We start from the raw sequence: 20,411 nt of genomic DNA on the forward strand, positions 1-20,411 counted from the left end.
CATTCTTTTAAAAGAGCCCTCTGAAGCCTTCAAACAGCCCTATGTCCAGGTTTCACAGACTGAGGCAGGTGATTTAAAGCAAACTCCATCTTTCAGTTGAGGCTCTAGAAGAATGCTTCTGAATAAGGTCCCTTGTAAATAAATCAAGCTTTGGGTTCGGAGTTGCTAATATCCTTAGTTACCAAAGACTCTGAACTGCCTTCTGTTGCATATTGTAAACACTTTAAAATTCTATGTCTGAAGGTTGGTTCTGATTTGTAAGTGATCAAAATTCCTCAACTCTATTGACAGCCTTGTAAGAGCTTAAAGTAGTCTTCATCAGGGATATTCTTCAGTCTGATTCAGCATCAGAGATGTACAAAAGCTAAGCAGGAAGACACTGACGGTCATAACACTAGGAGTCAGACAGATACAACAGCTAATAGTCATGGGGCATCCTTCTGAGGACTTCAAGTCTCTTCCATGTCACTGGGATGGGATGATTAGATGACTGGATGTGTCCTGTCCCCTAGGCTCTAGCAGTTGGTACAAAGATTCCCATACAACTGGTAGAGATGATATATATCCCTGTTTCCTAGCTGCCCCCCTCCCTTTTCCAGGAATATTTCTGCTCTTGACATCAACGGGGGTTCCTATAAGGGCCTATCTGTCAGTTATAGATCAAGCCTCAAAGAAATTGGGTGCAGCTCCCCATTATGTGCAAATGTTCTTCGCTCTGCAACTTAGCCTGTATTCTACAGCCCAGGGCCTATGGACAGCAGCACCATAGTAACTGGGGTGGCACTGAACTGAAGAATGAAAAGACTAGCTTAGAAGAAAGCCTTTCCTTAGCAGAGTTAGGAAGACAGATTGTCAAGAATACCACCATAGATCCTAGCAGATGAGCTGAATCTGCGGGGGTGTGTGTGCACATGTATGTGCATGTGTGTGTGTGGGTATCTGTGCCCAAATGTCTAATTGCATTTTATTCATCTTTACCAAGACAGATTCTTCCTGTAGCATCCAAAGTCATTCCACTGGGACACTCGCACTTGAATGAACCCCTGGAGTTGACACACAGGCCATTCTTGCATACTCCTGGGAACACTTCACACTCATTGATATCTTAAAAAAGAAAAAAAAAGGAAGCATTAAGTCAGTATATCTGTATAAGTTAATCCTGGCTTATCCCACTCATAGATTCACAATGATTTTTACAAAAGAAATTGCCTTTTCTGAACCTGATAAGTTCAAAACACTAGCTTGCCTCCAACAGTTCATATTAACTTCTGATGTGTCTTAATGGCAAGCAGTGGGACTGTTCACTAAAGCCAGGAGTCTCTTCACTGGCCTCTGGGAACTGTATTTGAGTTGTAGAGACAGGGGCCAAGGGTTTGGGGGACAGCTCTGCTAAGTAAGGGTCTGAGGGTTATAGCTAGCATTAGGAGACAAGACGACTGGAAATAGACAAAAATTATCAAGAGGCTTGAACTTGAGTGTATGAAAATCAAATCCTGCTGTGGGACATGTGGGCCAGCGAAGGCGTACTGAGCCCACGTGGTTGGTTGGGTGAGGGAGTGCCAATATGCATGACCATCCATTTGTCATCCGCCAGTGCTGCCCCAGCCTACTGATCCTTCCCAGTTTGCCTCATGGGGCAGTGTGTTCTCTGCACTTAATTTGGAAAAACAGACATCATTGAATTAATTCAAAGAAAGGCAATCTAAATGCCAAAAGGAGAGAGCCTTAGTTACACACACACACACACACACACACACACACACACACACACACACACGTCTATTTTAAAGAGGTCTCTCTCTAAGCCACGAGTGTTGAGAAAAAGTCTCAATGTTTTCTTGAAAGAAAACTAAACAGAAATGAAGTCTAACCTACTTTTTTTTGGGGGGGGGGTGTTGTTCCTCTGAGTTTTTCCTTGGCCATTTGTATACCAGAATGTGCTGTTAAGCTCAGCTAAGTAATGAACGGCTGGTCTGAACCAGAAAAAAGCCAAGGGATTCAGTCATCATTTGGAAAGCAAGTCCCTGGGTGGGGGTTGTAGGGTTCCTCTTTGTTTTAACAGGAAAAAAACTCTCCATTTTATCCCACATATGGGACTGTTGTTTTTGAAAATACTTCAGCTGCTGTGTCATGTCAGGCTATGTTAGTCACCGTGACCTATATCTACTCAGGACTCCATGAGAAAGAACCACAGTGAACTGGAGTGGGTCCACATGGACCTTGAAAACAGAGGCAACTGAGTTCACCCCTCTAAGTCCCCCAGGAATGTGATACAAATAAACAGTAATAAAAGGGGCGGGTCTCTAGCCACGAATGCAAACTTTATATAGTCTTTGCAAAACGAAATGTCTTGCATTTTTGCTCCTGATTTGCAGATAGCCTTTTGAAAATGTGGCCACTCCAAAAGATGCACAGGTGTTCTAAAGCATATCCAGCCGCGCTGTCCTTTGGCTGTAGTGGTCTAACACTGGCAGCGGCTTGCGCATTTAACATCTGTTCTGTTCTGTGGCTCTCCATAATGTTTTCCTCTGCATCATATTCCTCACTGGGAAGCTCCTTCACTCCTTTATTGAGGCCACGTTAACACAAACACTCTCCATACACACAAAAATGCACGGTTTAGAAGTAATAAGAAATACCTTCACACTGTGTGCCTTTAATTCTTGAGAACCCTTTACCACATATGGGATCTGTGGGGAAACAAAACGATATTAACGGCATCTATGTAGACTTCTCAGCCATGATAAATCGAAGCAATTGGAGGGTGGGCTTGGGACAGGGGTGGACTTTGCTGCAGTGACTAAGCACAGGACCACAGAGATAAAAGCAGAGCACCAGTGAGAGATTTCTGCTGGCAAAGCCCAGCCTGCAGGAACTGGTGCTTTAGGGGAAGCGCCACAAGCTAATCACATGACCACATAGGGAGAGAAAATGGTACCCTGAACAGAATCACATAAAACAGATGTCCTTGATATTTTGTTGGTTTCCTATTCAGGGATATTATATATATATATATATATATATATATATATATATATTTTATCAAGGTCATCTTTAAATTTTTCCACGTGGACCTAAGTCAGTGGACTGACCAATAAGATGGCTGCAGAGCCATGCACCACTTCTCTTACCAACTTGACAGATGGTACACGGGCTCCCCCACGCAGCACCCAGGGAGGAGCAGCATTCGGACTTCAAGGTGGCTCCGTTGATGTTGATCTCACAGCGCCCGTCGATGACAGTCTGCCAGCAAGTGCCCTTGATGGTTTCTGCAGAAAGAGGGGGTGACAGACATTTAACAGAATCTTATCAAAAACTCATTGTATACACTAGAATTACAGCTACAGCAGCATTATGAAACAAGGAATAATAATCATTTTATTATGAAACAAGGAATAATAATAATTTTAATCTCTTATATTTGAACTTCTGTGGCAGTCAAAGCAACCGTTAAATGCAAGAGAACTGTATTATTGATAAACACTGAAAAATCATCCTTAGAAGGATAAATACCTATGCAGATGGTTTTTGTTGGATCCAGAGTGCTTTCCGGAGAACATTCACAAATGAAGGAGCCAGGGCTGTTCTTGCAGACTCCGTTAATGCAAGGACTCGATTCACATTCATCAATGTCTGAAACAAAACCAGGTCCCCATTACTACTGAAAGTTGGTCTTAAGCATAAAATGCATACCTCGACTTTGGCCTTCGTTAGATAGTAAAGCTGGCCTAAACAGGTTTTGCCAAATTAGAAGGGATGTCAAAATACTAATTGAGCATATTTCTTTAGTATAGAAGCTGGCACATGAGTGAGTCTTCATATTCAGAAAAATCTGGATAAAATTATGGACTCAAATTTTACATGCACAACACTTTCTTCATGTATTAAGTGATGGCAAGTGAAAATGCCAGCTAGAGTCAAGTAGAAATGAACACCCTGAAACCACCATGGATGGGGGAGCAAAACACTAAATGCGAGTAAGTGCCATCTGTGGCTAGAGTTTGTGCAGTGCCATTTAGAAGCAGAGAATCTGAACAGAACTGGCTTGATTAGCTAAGGTAGACTCTAACTGACTCCTAAGGTGGTCTAATGGCTTTCCCAGAGAGTGAGGTGCCTGGTGGGAGAACAAATGCACAGGTACCTTCACAGGTTTTTAGGTCAGGTTTGTACACAAATCCCTTGGGGCAGGTGCAGACAAAACTTCCAGGTGTGTTTCGACATTGTCCATTGTCACAAAGTAGACTGTTCAGCACACACTCATTAATATCTGGAAAGAACAAACGGGGATGTTAGAAAGAGCTTATCCCTTGCAGGCAATGGCATTTAGGTTAGGCCTTTAAATTCCTAACGGTACAGTCAAGTCCACCAATGAGGCAAGACTCTTGTTCCATTGGCTTACCCCACCCGAGAACTTATTTTTCTTGTCCAAACTAAGTGTCTACAAAGCCCCAAGCTTTTGGATGCTATTTAATTCACTTCTTGGACTCTCTGAAAATTAGTTTTCTTTACTTCTGTAATTGATTTGTAGCGTTAGAATCAAAAGGACTAATCCTACTGCTTTAAGGAACTAAACAAATAGAAAGCATCCTCGATGTGATGGTATACATCTGTAATCCAGTACTGGGAGGAGAAGGCCATGTAAAATTACTCCAACCACAGTGTGATATACTTTAATAGACAATATGTTTATATATGTATGTGCTTATATGTTTATACTATATATGTATATATTATATGCATATATATTGCTTAAGATATAAGAAAAATCAGACAAGAAGTAATGTTTCTATTGAGCATATAGACATGGAAAGTCTATCAGAATACTATAAGGAACACAACTATTTTCCCAAGAGTTTCAAATACCAGGAGGCTTCAAATGGGCCAGGGACATATGAAAACAGGGATTTTCTTCTTCTGGGTCCGAGCCCAAGGAGATTCAGATGTTGTGTGAGCAGCAGTAGAGTTCAGTGTACATACAACAAGTTACTGATACTTGATAGGCTGTGTGCCAGACTGGAAGAGTGAACAGACTTTTATACCAATCTGAATTATCCCTGAATAATTAATCATTTGCTTCAAAGTTAGATCTGCTCCTTGGACAGGGACCTTCCCAGCTCTGGCTCTAAAATCCCACCAAAGTAAAAGTGGGATGCCTAACCCCAAAGCCCTGAATGGAAATAAAAATATATAATCTGAGATGTTTCTAGTTTATCTTAAAACTTATCAATTTGCATCATATTCCATAAAGGTGTTCTGTTCTTCAAATGAAAAAAATGCACCACTTTACATATCATTATATATGCATCCTTTTCCCAAGAGCCCAACTTCAGGAAACACAAGGCTGTGTGTCACTCCAGACAGAAGATGTTCTCAGAAAATACTGTTCTAGGCAACTAAAGAATGCTGGAGAAAAAACCAAATGCCCTAGGCTGACTATTTTATTCCCAACCAAATGATTTACTTACTTTCTGGATTCTTCCTTCATTAAAGGTTGTTATCACATGAAAAAGGGTGCTTGTTAAAACCAATGTAGAGTCATCATTACTGAAAACAAGCTGTACTTTCTCTGATTAAATCTAATGAGTAGTTGCGAGAATGGTTTCGGTGGAATGGCTCTGTAGCCATGTGAGAAAGGCTTCCAACACTTGCATTTCCTACACTTAGCAAGGTTCTCTTTTACCAAGTAAATCTGGCATGTGATTCTTCACCAGAAACGTCACAGAAAGCAAGCTGAACTCCTTACCGACACAGTTTTTCCCAGTTATGTCTACTTCATATCCCGAGTTGCATATACATTTGTAGGTCCCACGGAGATTTTCACAAATTCCATTTGGGCAAATATCAGGATCTAATGCACATTCGTTTATATCTGCACCACCAAAAAGTTCAAAGTCAATCACATTCTAAAACAAACATTAAATGAAAACAACACAAAAGAGTGCGACATGCACAGTGACCTTAGGACTTCTCAGTGGGCTCACTTGGAAGAGGAAATTCCCCTCTTTCTGCCCACTGTAAGATGAGTCACATCTTCCCCCATTCTAGACCCTGTAGGGAAACTGGCATCTGAGCTGTGACCGTGGATCACCCATCATCCCTGAATCAGGCTGAAGAAGATGTGCTGGATGGTCCAAGCGCCAGGATGAAGGCAGATGATGCACCTCTTCCCTCTTGCTTCTGCCTCCCATTCTGCCAGCAAGGTGATTACATCATACCCTTGCTTTAAGTTTTTGTTAAGTTCAACAATATCGTCAAGTTAAAGTATGAATCATGTGTTTCCTGGCTCCAAATTTGGTGTTCAAGCAAGCCCCCCCCCCTCCTTTAGTAGGTCTCCTAACAGGACAGAGCCTCTGCTTTGGTCCCAAGAAGGTTACACACTGCCTCCTCTGCGTTCACACATACTGAGCAGACCTCCCTAATACTAGAGAGGGAGACAAAGTGGCGGTACATGAATGGATGGTTTTATCAGTCAGGGTTATCGTCTGCTTCATCCCCATGCCCTTGCCACAGCTTTTTTTGACCCCCCCCCCACTGATTCCTCCATTACATCACCCTTCTCACTCCCCCTCTTCATCATATTCCCTCCTCATCTTCATCCACATATATAATGAGGTGAATCAGCCAGTCTGGTTTTCCCCAGAACCCCTTAGTCAAATTCCTTGTTTCATATGAGTGAGGAAGTTTCTTCTTCATGTCACCATCTTTACACTCATCTCAGTGATCTCCTTTGATTCTATTCTTTTTAGTGGCCCTCTACATTTCTCCTATTTCTACATATAGTTTATTTTTTTCCAACTCAGCTGGCTGATATGATTTCTTGCTAGAAAATCTAAGTGGTATCTTATGACTGAACCTTCTAGAGTTAAGAAATCTTTTAGTCTGAATGGATAACTGTTTGTCCAATCTAAAATCCTCAGCTGTGTTTGATAATGGAAACTCATAAAGGTTCAGGCTGCCATTTCTCTAGACTGAGTGACACCAGCCATTGTATCTCAGCTATAGCTCTCCAGAAATTGTCCCCGGGAAAGGCCAGTAAGAAAGCCCCATGCCCACAGCCACCAAGGTGCCACGGGGGCATCACCTGTGATGGTCAGCAAGGTGTCAGGCCAGACTGTGTCACAACAGTAACTAGATACCCACAGAAGGTTCAATACTGCCTTTGCACAAGCTTAAGTCAGGAAACTTCAGAGTGGCTCCTTACCAGTGCCTGCTGATGTCATTCCCGGTCCACTGCTGCACAGTGCCTGATATTCCGCTGTAATAAATTATCAGATAATAAATGAGTGCCTTGTTTGCAGAACAGGTCAATTCTGCCCTTGGCTCACACAATCATTTCCTCCAGAGCAAGGAAGCAAGCTAAAGTGGTAACAGAATGAGGAGGAACTCCTGGGGGGTTCCCTTTAGACGGGGCTTTCATTTTAAGTGTTTTCAGCGTTCCGCACCACTGAGGAAAGTGACTTTGAAGGATACAGGGAACACATAGCAATTTCTTGGGCAAAGCACTTTTGGAAAGGCTGTTTTTTCCTACAACTCATTTTGCTCACCAGGGAACACTTTACACGTACAGTGAAATGTGCCTGTTAAAATGTGGTTTCTTCGCTGTTAATAAAACTTTTCCCTGCCATCCTGGGATTGGTTCTGTTTCTCCGTTCTAGCTGTTTTTCCAGGACAGTCAGGTTCTCACATGTCCTCTGTCCGCCACAGACTCTCTGGACCCTCCTCACAAGAACACAGCAGAGCATCCAAGCTCACGTGCAAGCACAGTTGTGAATCAGCTGGACACTCTGCTCATTTTCCACGGTGAATCCACAGGAAAACTCCCATTCTCTCTTATAACCTGAGGTGTCAGAGTTGCTCCCCAAACCTGTGACAGAATCGGCTCTCTAGTACTTATGAAGCGTTATAGACAACTCTACCAACATTCAGAGGGATGCAATGGTGAGCGGTGAGAAATGCAAGCACCTGGAAGGCCCAGAGATGAGACAGACCTTTGCCAGCCCATGGTTTCTGGTAGCCAGAATCAGTCACATATGGAGACTGTGCGTGGTGGAGGGGACTTTATTATAGGGAATAATCACTTACTCTATTTCTGATGATGGTAGACAAATATGTTTGGAAAACACAAAATTAAAAAAAAGAAGAATCCTTTAGCCAGGTGTGGGGGCATGCACCTTTAATCCCAGCACTGAGAGATGGAGGCAGGAGGATCTCTCTAAGTTCGAAGACAGCCTGGTCACTGAGCTCCAGGACAGACAAGGCTACATAGTGAGACCCTGTCTCAAAAATAAAAACTGCACACACACACACACACACACACACACACACACACACACACACGCCCACGCCCACGCCCACACAAAACTAACCAATGAACCAAATGAACCAACCAACCCAAAACAAGAAAGCAGCATTAAAAATTAATCCTTCAAAATGTATGTTTTGTAATAAGCAGTAAAATGTTCTTTTTTTTTTTTTAAGCATTTAAAAGGAGGCCAAAAGGGGACAAGGCGGAGTATGTCAGCCACTGTGTATTTAAAAGCCAGAGACTGAAAGATGACAACAAAACCAGAACAAAAATGTATCTTCGGTATCTTCTAACACTCTCAACTATTAGCGTGGTCACAGAACTGAATAATAACGCAAGAAGACAAAACCATGGCTATTCTGTGGCCAGTATTCTCATGGCTAATTCTGATTAGCCGCTACTTGGCCTACACAGAGGTACAGCATGGTCACTGTGTTTGCCAAGGCCCAACTCCTCTGTGTAATTAAGGGATCTGAATGCTAACATACTTATGGCTAGAAGCAAATCTCTCCCCTCTGGGTATTCTTCCCCATTCCATGCCAAAGCTCTCTGGGTTTAATACAATAACATAAACATAGGCAGTTCACACTCTTTTTTTGTTTGTTTGTTTGTTTGTTTGTTTGTTTTTTGTTTTTTGAGACAAGGTTTCTCTGCGTAGCCCTGGCTGTCCTGGAACTCACTTTGTAGACCAGGCTGGCCTCGAACTCACACTCTTAATAACCATTCTCTAAGCTATCCTCAGGCAGCAGCGTGGCAGGCAGCATCAAAGTGCCCCAGACTTGCACTCACAGCTGAGTGCTAAGAGAGGGAGGCAGAGGGAACAAGGCGGCTTGCTGAACCACATGAATAGGGTTAGGAGGAGCCAGTGGCTTATCAGAGTCTACTTAGCTTACACGGCTCATGGTAACCTTGGAAATTCACATGGTGGCAGTTCCTCCCTCAGCTGACTACGAGATTCGAGGGATTGTCCGTACCTGTTAGATCATCCTCTCCTGAAATGAGGTAGATCCTTAGAGGATCCCCCATCGTTTGACATTCTTGTCAACCACCGAGGTGAGAGAAGAACTTCCCCCTGCGAACCTTTTCCATGCAAATAACCTCAGGCATTAAAGCACAAATATGAGCCAGAAGTTAGTGACCATTTAGCGTCCGCTAAGCCTCACCGCTTCAAAAAACGGGATTTCTTTAGTGACCTTCTCCTAAACCCATGTCATTCCCCTGAGTACAAACACTCTCTTGAGATGCTCTTGGTGCAGAGGGGAAACTGTTAAAGCCAAGAACTGTGTGCAGTGCGTTTCTGCTCACAGTGTATGCGCACTGTCATCTTTTACAGCTTTACTGACACACATCTGTCTTATAAATTCAAAGTCTATGAGAAAAGCACCTTGAAAAATTAGTGCAACCAAGGACAGAATATACGACTGCAGAGTTTTATGCAGTCATTTTGTTCAAATGACTATTGGAAGTGTATTAAAGGTGTGTTTAACTGGTTTTGATGACAGACAGCTAGTCTGTGAGTTAGTCCCAGCCAAGGCAACCTTCTCTTTTCAGTGGCATCCTCTATGGCCTTTAAAGCCTTCCCTTTAGCTTCTTATGATATTCATTTCAAATACTGTGATTTTAAAGGTTATTTTTATTTTCAGAGCACGGAAAAATCATACTTAGGATAATATTTAATGAATTTTACTTAGGAAGGAGATGAAATAACTGAATCTTATGTTGAAACTCACTAACTGCTTTGGTAGGTTGCTTGTTTGTTTGTTTTATTTAGCCCTAGCTTTATTTTAGGACAACAGAAGCCAACTGCCAAGCTACCTTAAGATCATATTCAAAGAGTAAAAATCAACCAACTTCATTTCGATAAGTTACATTTTTTTCTTCCTAAAGGTATGCCAGTTTTACTCTAATACCCTTCTTCCTCCTGGCTCTCTTCTTTCTCCCAAAGGGTCCCTCTTTCTGACTTCATGACACAAACATTTCATTACTTTCTCTTTCCTCCCATCTCACAAGCCCTTTCTACTGTTGTATGTCACACACACACACACACACACACACACAAACACACACACACACACACACACTTTGCATATGGGAGGCAGCATGCAATATTTCAATAAATAATTTTTCTTTATGAATCTAAATAATTATATCTGCATAGGACCATCTATTTTACCTAGTGAAATTTATTTTGTAGGTCAGAACACTAAGAATTCCTTTTCCACATAATCTCATTTTATAATTATTTTTATTATTGTAAGTCAAATACTTAAATGAGCAAAGCTATGCACAAATAACTAATCTCTCCCAGATCTTTCTGCCTGGGAACTGGGCAGCAGAGTTTTGACTCACTGGCCTGGTTGTTTTTCACGAGGCATGCCACCTAAACTGTAGAAAAAGACTTTTTCCCTAAGGTTGAATAAAGCCATTTAAGAAAAGTGCACCAAAATCAACATGTGGGTTGTGAACAAAATTTACAAATGGCCTTCTGGGGAGCTGTTGGGAATATTCAGGTCATCTGAAAGTTATTTACTTTACACTGTGTAAAATTCTGCTTTTCTAATAGTCATCTCCTGCAAAAAGCAAGCATCCAGAAACAGCGTGTGTTCCTGGGAATGTGACCAGGACTGAGGTGGGGGGATTCCTACAGAGGCACATGAACTGCCATGGCAAATAATAGTGAGGACAGGGAGAGTAGCATGTGTCTAGACACTGACTAGCCTCTGCCAAGACCCCAGAAGGGTCTACAAGTTATCCCTAGGAACATAACGCAGCCTTTCCCGGTCACTTATAGGAAAGCAAGGCCCATGGATGGTGGCAGAAGGCTGGCAGGATGAGGCACCTCTATGCTGCCACTTACCTGAATTCTGTGCAGGACATGGCTGGCAGGGTTCCCCAAAGGCATACTCGGTGCTGGCACAACAGCATTCCGATTTGGTAACAGCGCCAAACAACGGCTTCACACACTGGCCTCTCCTGTATCCTCCATAGCACGTGCTCCTCATGTGTGTGTCTAAATGGGAGGAAGTAGCCATCACTGGACTGTCATTTTAAACAGATAAAAGCCCCTACATTGAATCCAAAACTGCCTTTATTTCTCTATTGCCCTGTTCTAAGCCACAGAGAATGCCTGTGTTTTCAGTACTTGACAATGAGAAAAAAATCAAAACTAAAAAAAAAAAAAAAAAAAAAAAAAAAAAAAAAAAAAAAAAAAAAAAAACTGCAGAAACTCATTCGGGTCCAAGCAGTGGGGACCAATGGCCAGCGTTGACCAGTTTCCTCTGGTGATCATGGTGGAGCAAACTGTGAGGCCTTTAAGTGCTGCGATTATTTTTTATTCATTTTTGTCTTCCTTGGGCATGCACAGAGCAGGAACTTTATAAACACTGCATGAAGGCTGGATCTTACATGGTGATAAATAAGACCTTTATTAGAAGTGGGGCTTACTCAAAAATAAACAGGCAGTTATTGAATGTCTAAATTGGGTCTACTTTCCAAAAGGGAGAAAGTTTAATCTGTAAAAGGTTCATTATATAAACTTGCAGATGTTGGTCAACTGAGCTGTGTTATCTTTATCTCTAGAGAAGGAATTTCCAGCTTCACCCAATCCTTTCCTAAATCAAAGGGCTTACTGAGTATCTTTTTAAAAAATAATTTGGATAAAAGTCTTGTTATTTAACAAATCTCAAAGCTGTGTAAAACTGTCATTGCATGCTTATGAATTATCCACATTTCTGTGGCATCATGTACTTCCCTTGGACATTTAATTCGCTACTAAAATGCACACCATAAAATGGTATGCATGTACAAACCAGTTCTAAAGACTTTTATCCACAAAAGAACGTGGGAGAAAATCAAAGACAGCTATATAGTTGGGGCAGAAAAGAGAGAAGAAAAGGTGTGGACTCCCCAACCTCTCCTTTACTTAACATTATCTTTCTATTCCTAACATGAGTGTCCAATTTATTCAAGAAGAGAAATGGATTTGTTAAATCATTGTTCAGTAGAAATCACTGTATCGCACCTGCTAGGGTAGGACACATTTGTAATTGATAAGCATTGATGATTCCAGGAGTACTGATCATAAATCAGGTTGTGGCTTTTTTCTTACCAACACACACACGTCCGTCTAGACCCACAGCCAATCCGGGGAAGCATTCGCATCTGTATGAGCCATCCGTGTTCACACAGCGTCCGTTCATGCAGATCCCAGGAGTCTCACACTCATTGATATCTGCAGGATGAGGAACCATTTCATTAACACCATTGAACACATTCACTATGGTAACACTGGAACATGGGTACCATGGAAAACGATACTCTACAACCACAGCGGCATGCTAGTGGGATGCTTGCTCAGTGTTCTTCCAGAGATGGGAAAGAGAGAGGTCAGCCAAGCTTGGGACTTTTCTATTAAAAGTCATCTTAATAGAACCCTCCCGAGATACCTGCTAGAAAATACAAGAACACAAAAGGCAAGCAGAATTGGTGGGAGGAAAATGACCACTAGAAGGCAAAGGACTCTGGGTAAGAGGCAGACATTAAACCAGAGGGAGCACTACAGAGACAGAACAGAGAGAAATACAAGGTGACTTTGATGACAGCCCTTGGTCAGCACAATGCTCAACGGCACTAGAAGTTTGGTAAAATCTTTTTAAAGCACTGCTGAGTATTTTTAGTATCATATGCATATCCTTAAGTACTGTAAAATATGTCACTGGGTTCATATTAACAATAGTAGAGAATTCCCCCATTAAAAGTAGAAAGGATACCCAAACTGAGTTTTGAAAAAACAAGGATGCTCAGAACCAAGTCACTTTCCAACAGTCCTTTTACAATATACAATAGAGTATGCAATTATTTCCTTTCTCCTGACCTTAAAAAGGCAAATTGAGAGTGAAGCACCTCTGTGTTTTACTTAGCTTGTGTTATTTGGCATAAAATACATCCTGGTGGTCCAAGACTTCATGTTCAGACTGTATTAAAAACAGCAGTTATATTTAAGAATGTGAACTCAGATTGGTTCATTGTTTCAGGAATCTTTTTGGTCAAGCAGAGACCAACAGTATGACAGTGAAGACTATATTCTAAAACACGGCCTGAAAGGCCTCATAGTAGAACATGAAGTCTCTCAACTGGCAGAGGCTCTGGTAACAAGGCTCTCAGCCATCATGTGTTTGTGGCTTCAGGATGACAGATGAAGAGAAAAATCTCATCCCACAGCAAGAGAAACATGACACAAGGGAAAGCAGCATATGGTGGTTGCCTTCCCCCCACCCCCAAGTGTGTTTACCTGAGCTCTGTACACTAGGGGAGAATGATGTGGCCAATGATACAAACTGATCTCCCTCTTCTTCCTTCCCCTCTCTTCCTCCTTCCCTCTTCTCCCTTCCCCCCTCTTCCTCCTTCCCTCTTCTCCCTTCCCCCCTCTTCCTCCTTCCCTCTTCTTCCTCCCCCTCTTCCTCCTTCCCTCTTCTCCCTTCCCCTCTCTTCCTCCTTCCCTCTTCTCCCTCCCCCTCTTCCTCCTTCCCTCTTTTCCCTTCCCCCTCTTCCTCCTTCCTTCCTCTTCCTTCCCCCTCTCTTCCTACTTCCCTCTTTTTCCTCCCCCCTCTTCCTCCTTCCCTCTTATTCCTTCCCCCTCTCTTCCTCCTTCCCTCTTCTCCCTTCCTCCTCTCTTCCTCCTTATCTCTTCTCCTTTTCTTCCTCTCTTCTTCCTTCCCTCAATACAAAATGCTGAGTCCTGGTGAGCAACTATCAGTTCTTCCACACAATTGATTCAACAACACTATTTACATAAAAGACACAATTTCCATGATCACCAACAGCTTCAGAGCCTACATTCACCTTTGAGGTCATAACGTCCTCTGAAACAGCATAATTATATTCCAAGAGGCTGCCACCTCGGTCACCACACCTCAGCATTTCAAATAGCCCAGTAATCAGTCATGCCCTCCCCATTTCTTTCCCACATGTACGGTATTTAATTTGCACACCCTGACACTTTATCTTACTGCAGCATGTCACAAAACTCTCTTCTCCATGTCAGTTCCTCCTGGCACAGAGTTCAATGTGTACAGAAACCATTTTCCTACTTCAAACTTTGAAAAGAGTCAACTGTTTGTTTTCTACTGAAGATGGATTTTCACAATATTACAAGCCACCAGTGTGAAGGTCACAGGGAATGTAGATAAACAGCCAAGAGCTGGAAGCTCTTTAAGGGTTGGAGAACGTGCACACCTTGCCAAGAGCTGAAGACATTCAAGGCTTTCTCCCACGGTACCTTAACCAGAGCTGGAAACCAGGGACAGTCAGAAGAGGTGCCCTGTGACGTTCTCCTGCCTTTGCAGTGTCCTGGGCCACATTCCTGCCACAGATGCTGTGAACAGAGGCTCTTGGCCACTTAGTAGACACCCTGGACTGACTGACACTGCATATAAGGATCCGAGAAGAATGACTCCAGTTGGTAACTTGCATCTACATGCAACAGTTACCCATCTCTGACTCTATACAGCAGCGGATAGGAACAAATTTGTCTCCAGCAACTCTTGTTAGAACCCCCACAGCACAAATGGATCTTCCAAGTTTTGCTTACAATACTTGAAGCAATGAGATTATTTTAAAAGTTATCAGGCTTCCCTGATTCCTGGTTTATTTTTCTGCTTTGTCCTTTTTCTTCCTCTTCCTCCTCCTCTTCCTCTTCCTCCTCCTCCTCCCCCTTGGCTTATGTAACTTGGTAAAGCCTAAATTCATTGTTGTTTCTTATGATAGCTAGATGAACCAGATAGGGATACGGCACCACAAATAAGTCAGCATTTTCCCCCAAAGGAAGATGGGATGAGTTGGGCAAAGGAAATGATCAAGAAGCATCACTACCCCGCTGTCCTTATTCCCCAGCTGGAAGGAAAAGGCAGAACTCATCTTTATCAGAAAACTCGTCACCAGAGCCATTGGAACAGATTAACACTTCAGCTCCTTGAATCACCGCACCTCAGCTGATTCCGGGCCCCTCTGAGAAGAACCCAAATGCTTCCTCTGAAATAAGACTAGCCTTGTTTCACTAACTGTGGCTGTTTGGACAGCTGAACGTAAGAAGGAATACTAGTCAGGTTTCCAAAGCAGGGCCGGGGGAAACACTACATGGGGAGACTCTTCCCAGAAGCTGTAGGGAGAAGGAAAAGCGGGCGCCGAGCACACTTTGGGGGTTTTGTAGCACCCACCTTTGCAGTAGCGGCCATCCGATGCCAGTTGGAACCCAGGTTTGCAAATACATTTGAAACTGCCGTCTTCGTTGATACACATTCCGTTTAGGCACATGTTTCTGATGCTGCACTCATCCATATCTAGAAACAGAGGTAGGCATTGTCTTGAGAAGAGGAGGAAGGCAGGCCTGGATGGATACAACTCTAGCTTTTCACATTTCTGTCTTCGTTTTTTTTGTTAGTATAGCCTAAGGCTAATTTTAATCCATATGATAAATACAAAAAGAGAAGGCACGCGAAACAGGTGTCGCAAATTCAGGTTGACTCTTTTGACAAAGGATAGTGGGATCCTTTCGAGGGTCACTGGTCCCCAGATCAAAAGGAGCGCTAACAGTTTAGTTAATTTCATTAGTTCACAGACTTGTGTTCCGAGAAACTGAAACTGAAACAAAAATTAAGGCTACTGGGAATGAAAATGTATTTAGGCTAAATCTTGGTTCATTTAAAAAAAATGACCATAGAGAGAACTAATAAGAAGTTGGGTGGGTAGGGAGGTGAGCGAGGACCTGGGAGGGGCTGGAGGAGGGGAAAGTATAGTCAAAATACATTGTGTGAAATTCTTAAAAACAGTCATCTAAAGAATACTAACAAGTAGAAGAAAGCTTGTCATTTCAAGCAGTTTGAAATAGATATTGCAAAGCTGGATTTGGTCAGTGCTGGACTCAGCCATGGGATCCAGCTGAGCTACTCATATTTAGGTCCCTTTGATCACAAAGACAGTTCTTAATTTCATGGGCATGCTGGTCTGTGAGCAATTGAAGCTCTCCCGGGAGGCCTGCACCTCTGGACATGACCTGCCGTCACTTACAGGCTTTTAGTCAAACTAAAACAATTTATGGTTTCTCTTTATTTTTTTTATTTAAAAAATAATAGACTTGACCCTTAACTGGGAATTTTGGCCTTAAGTCTGTGGATTGAATCACCGAGATAATATTCTGCCAAACATGTTCCTAAGAACAATTTTGAAATTCTTTCAACGTATTAACGGATTCTTGGGATCCTTCCTAAAGAGGATGGAAAACCTGATAAAGAACATTCTTTAGTTTCTGCTGAAGGCCCACCACGCGGAACCTTACCCACAGCGCTCATACATATTCCACAGGTGAAGGCCTGTCACAGGATGACTTCAGAAGTCAACATAAGAGACTGGCTCTCCATACCCCTAGTTCCTCTCAAAGCAATTATCCATGCCACCATGGTTAGGGCATCTTATTGCCCGGGAGGCACTTTGCACAAAAGGTTTGTAAGTGACTATAGAAGATACGGGTTTAAAAATTAAAAAAAAAATAAAAATAAAAGAAAGAAAGAAAGAAAGAAGAAGAAGAAGATACGGGCTTAAACATTGTTTTGTTTGTCGTTACGGTATAAAACTCCACAATATGCAAATTCTGATTGCATAGAACTCAGAAGTAATGGTACATTTCAGAAGAGTGTCATCACTGTAAGGTATCTTCAAACATGCACTGCTGCTAGTATGTGTGGCTGATTGTGGTCACGACAACGTGGAGACTTAGTTTTGCCTTTCAGAAAGAAATACGTGAAGCACTTTTGACAGTTCAACCTTTCACACAGTGCTGAACTTCGCCTTGTTTAAGACTCTGGATGTGGAACTTGCAGTGTGAGGGGAGCGGCCTTGTAGGCCCGCCATTACCTTCACAGTTCTTTCCGTCCCGCGTGACGTGAAAGCCCGCATTGCATACGCAGTGGAAGCTGCCGTCTGTGTTGATACAGCGACCGTTGTTGCAGATCCGGCCATTCTGAAGACACTCATCTATGTCTAAGGTTAAAAATTTTAAAGTATAAAGTTCATTTGGAAGATTTGGAATTACTCTCTTTCTCCCTCCATTTTCAAACGTATAACCTTAATCTAGGATTTCAACTGTTTGATAACATCCATCATCATCTATGTATACGGGATTATCAGTGCCAGAAAGATCTGAGGCAGAAAAGAACTTAGAGGTCACATTTACTCTGACTTTTTATTAAGACTGCTTAGATCTCGACTATATGAAGAAAATCAACTTTTCACCATTTTTCTAGATTATTTATATTGAACTTTGGCTGACATCACTTCAAACATGATTACAAAGTAAATCTTGTAACAATATCAGAAATGATAACAGAAACACTATTTTATTTTTATTTTATTTTACTTTATTTTTGAGAAATTTCTCAGTTCTCCCTAACAACACTCCACATAACCACAAGATGTCCACCTGCCTCACAGTAGTTCTGGACCAAGAATAGTTTCATTGAGCACACATATAATTTTTAACTTAGACTTTATGACTATTCTAGCTACCAAACAAACCTCCTGTGGAGGGTGTCCCCTCCCCCATTTAATGATGACGATGATGATGATGATGATGATGATGATGGCAGGAATGTTAAAAATGACATAAACTATTTTTTATTTCATTATTAGAAACCCACACCTGGTAGACAGCAGGGTAGCCTGGGTCTGTCCCTCCTGTCCTAAGGACTACAAATGGATGAACATCACAGAGGACGACTAGAACACTCTTGTCCCTGCAGCATACAATCATTCCCACTTTCTGTTCCCAGAACACACAGGACTATGTGGATGGAGTTGGTTCAGAGCAACCCATCCATGTTGAGTAGAGGCCCTGAGTGTGAACATCCTGCACACCCTAGTGAGGAATGTGCAGTTATGGCCTGTCCAGTTATCCTGTCTGCCCAGCGTCTGCACGGTGTCTGTGGCTGACCCTCCTACGCATTCTCTTTCCAGGCTGATCCCACAGTGGTTTCTGTGTGAGCCATTGGACTAGCTGAAGCAGTCTGGGCTTTTCTTCTGTCTGATCTTTGTGCCAAACCCCTCTGAGTTCTTCTTTTTTCCCTTTATTCTTAATGCTCACTAAAACCTGTCTTGCTCTACAAAGAAAAATAGCAAAAGTCCACATATTCTTGAACCAATTTTAACATTCTATAATTTTTTTTTTGAGGTTAAAATAAACAAGAAAAAAAAAGAGTTCATCTTTTCTTCTTGCTACTTTCAGAATGCCATGGGGGATCCAGTGTATTTCTAGAAATCTAGACAGCATAAAAGCTTATCACTCAAACTTGCCTCCTGGTGTTTCTTTCTCTTCTGTCCCCTTTGACCTGAGCAAAGCGCCTGAGCTAAAAACACAGCCTCCTTGATTTCTCTGCAGATGCTCTTGTCCTCCAAACACCACAGGTGTGCTCCTACCCTTGGTAAATTTCCCAGCATAAAGGACGTGGTAGGGAAGCTGTGGTCATCCTCATCTCTAACCAAGCCCCACTTTGAGAGTAACGGGCATGCCCCTAACCCGGCAGGCCCTTGCTCCAGCCAATCCCGGCTCTACAATTTCTCATGGCTTATAAGTAGCCAAGCCCTTAACAGCAGTCTCTTCTACTGAGAAATGTCCAATACATCACTGACACTCACATTAAGTTAACTAACAGCTAAAGCATTAAGAGGATTCTTAAATCAGCTAAATAATCAATCTATTCAGATTTTTTTTTATTGGATATTTTCCTTTTTTACATTTCAAATGTTATTCCCTTTCCCAATTTCCTCTCCGCAAACCCTTGATCCCATCCCCCCTTCCCCTGCTTCTATGAGGGTGCCCTCCCACTCCCACCTCACCGCCCTGGTGTTCCCCTACACTGAGGCATCAACCCTTCACAGGAACAATGGCCTCTCTACCTACTCAGATTTAGGGTTCAGATTGTGGGCTGTTAATAGAATTGTGTAGAAAAACTGTGCTTCCAAGTTTTTTTGTTTTTGTTTTCTGCCCAAATTTTTGGGCAGGGTACCTAAATATAGTGATGGTGACATGTCTCCATATCTGACCAAACTCAAAGATTTGAAAGTCATTCAGGGATGAACAGCACACCTGCTCAATCCACACAAAGGGCTTATGCTAAAGGAGTCAGCCATCTGTATTAGTAGATTCACATTTTTAAGCGGCAGAAATCTCCCTACCTGACCTGTGTTTAAAAACTAAGTGCTCGCTTAGCTCACTTATTATTTATTTTAATCTAGTTTTGCCGGATTAATGACACAACTCATTCTATGCTGAACATCTAGATAAAGTTCTCAGTTCTTAAAGGGTGGGATGTATATCTTACTCATTTCTACCCCAGAAACTTACTACATGAATGTAACCAAAGGCATATTGAACAGTGTAATAAATTATTTAAGGAATAAACCTGTGACATGCCAACATGGACAGGGAAATCTCACAAGATCCCACACCTACATGAAGAGCTTCAGGGAATCAATGGCTCCTGAGATGGGGACAGTTTTCAGGGACAAGCCTCTCCAGCAGCCAGCCCTAAACACTTACATGCGGGCAACACCACATGGACTCTGTGTGTGTGTGTGTGTGTGTGTGTGTGCGCGCACGCGCGCGTGCACACACGTGTGCATGTATATAATAATTAAAGAAGTGGTGAGTTTGAGAGGGGGTTGAGGGGGGTAGGAGGAGTTTGAAGGGGAAGAGGGAGAGGTGGAAATTATATAAACACTGTACTGATGTCCAAAATTCTCAAAAAAAATTATTGCTAATCTTTTATATTTTAGTAAAAGGAAAAGAAATAAACCTGAGTGGCAACCTTGATGAGAAGACATTTACAGTGCTTCTGAAATGTCAGTGTGTATACAGACGGCTGGGGGAGCCTGCCAAGGGCTGGCTCTCAGCAGCGGGCCTCAGGAAGGACTAGAGAATCACCATTTCAGGCAATCTTCAGGTGATATTGCTGCTGGCTGCTGACCTCTGTTAGGAGCAGAGCCCGGATTCCTCCTTTCTATGGAGAGACGAATGACATAGAATCCTAACAGAGGCTTTCCCCAGTTTCTGCTACAC

At 42.4% G+C, this 20,411-nt stretch overlaps 1 protein-coding gene across 1 annotated transcript in view; it reads right to left on the reverse strand.

The window, feature by feature from the left end:
• Positions 1–20,411, reverse strand: part of Fbn1 (fibrillin 1) — a 216,561-nt gene that overhangs the window by 65,489 nt on the left and 130,661 nt on the right. The window contains exons 14-24 of the mRNA XM_021193426.2: positions 17,213–17,338; positions 15,520–15,642; positions 12,414–12,536; positions 11,163–11,315; positions 7,202–7,255; positions 5,744–5,869; positions 4,142–4,267; positions 3,514–3,633; positions 3,132–3,269; positions 2,640–2,690; positions 979–1,104 (exon numbers count right to left, since the gene is read on the reverse strand). Of these exons, the coding sequence (XP_021049085.1) occupies positions 979–1,104; positions 2,640–2,690; positions 3,132–3,269; positions 3,514–3,633; positions 4,142–4,267; positions 5,744–5,869; positions 7,202–7,255; positions 11,163–11,315; positions 12,414–12,536; positions 15,520–15,642; positions 17,213–17,338 (1,266 nt within the window). The remainder of the gene's footprint in view (positions 1–978; positions 1,105–2,639; positions 2,691–3,131; positions 3,270–3,513; positions 3,634–4,141; positions 4,268–5,743; positions 5,870–7,201; positions 7,256–11,162; positions 11,316–12,413; positions 12,537–15,519; positions 15,643–17,212; positions 17,339–20,411) is intronic.

The sequence above is a fragment of the Mus pahari genome, chromosome 3 (assembly GCF_900095145.1).
Source record: "Mus pahari chromosome 3, PAHARI_EIJ_v1.1, whole genome shotgun sequence".
Taxonomy (NCBI): domain Eukaryota; kingdom Metazoa; phylum Chordata; class Mammalia; order Rodentia; family Muridae; genus Mus; species Mus pahari.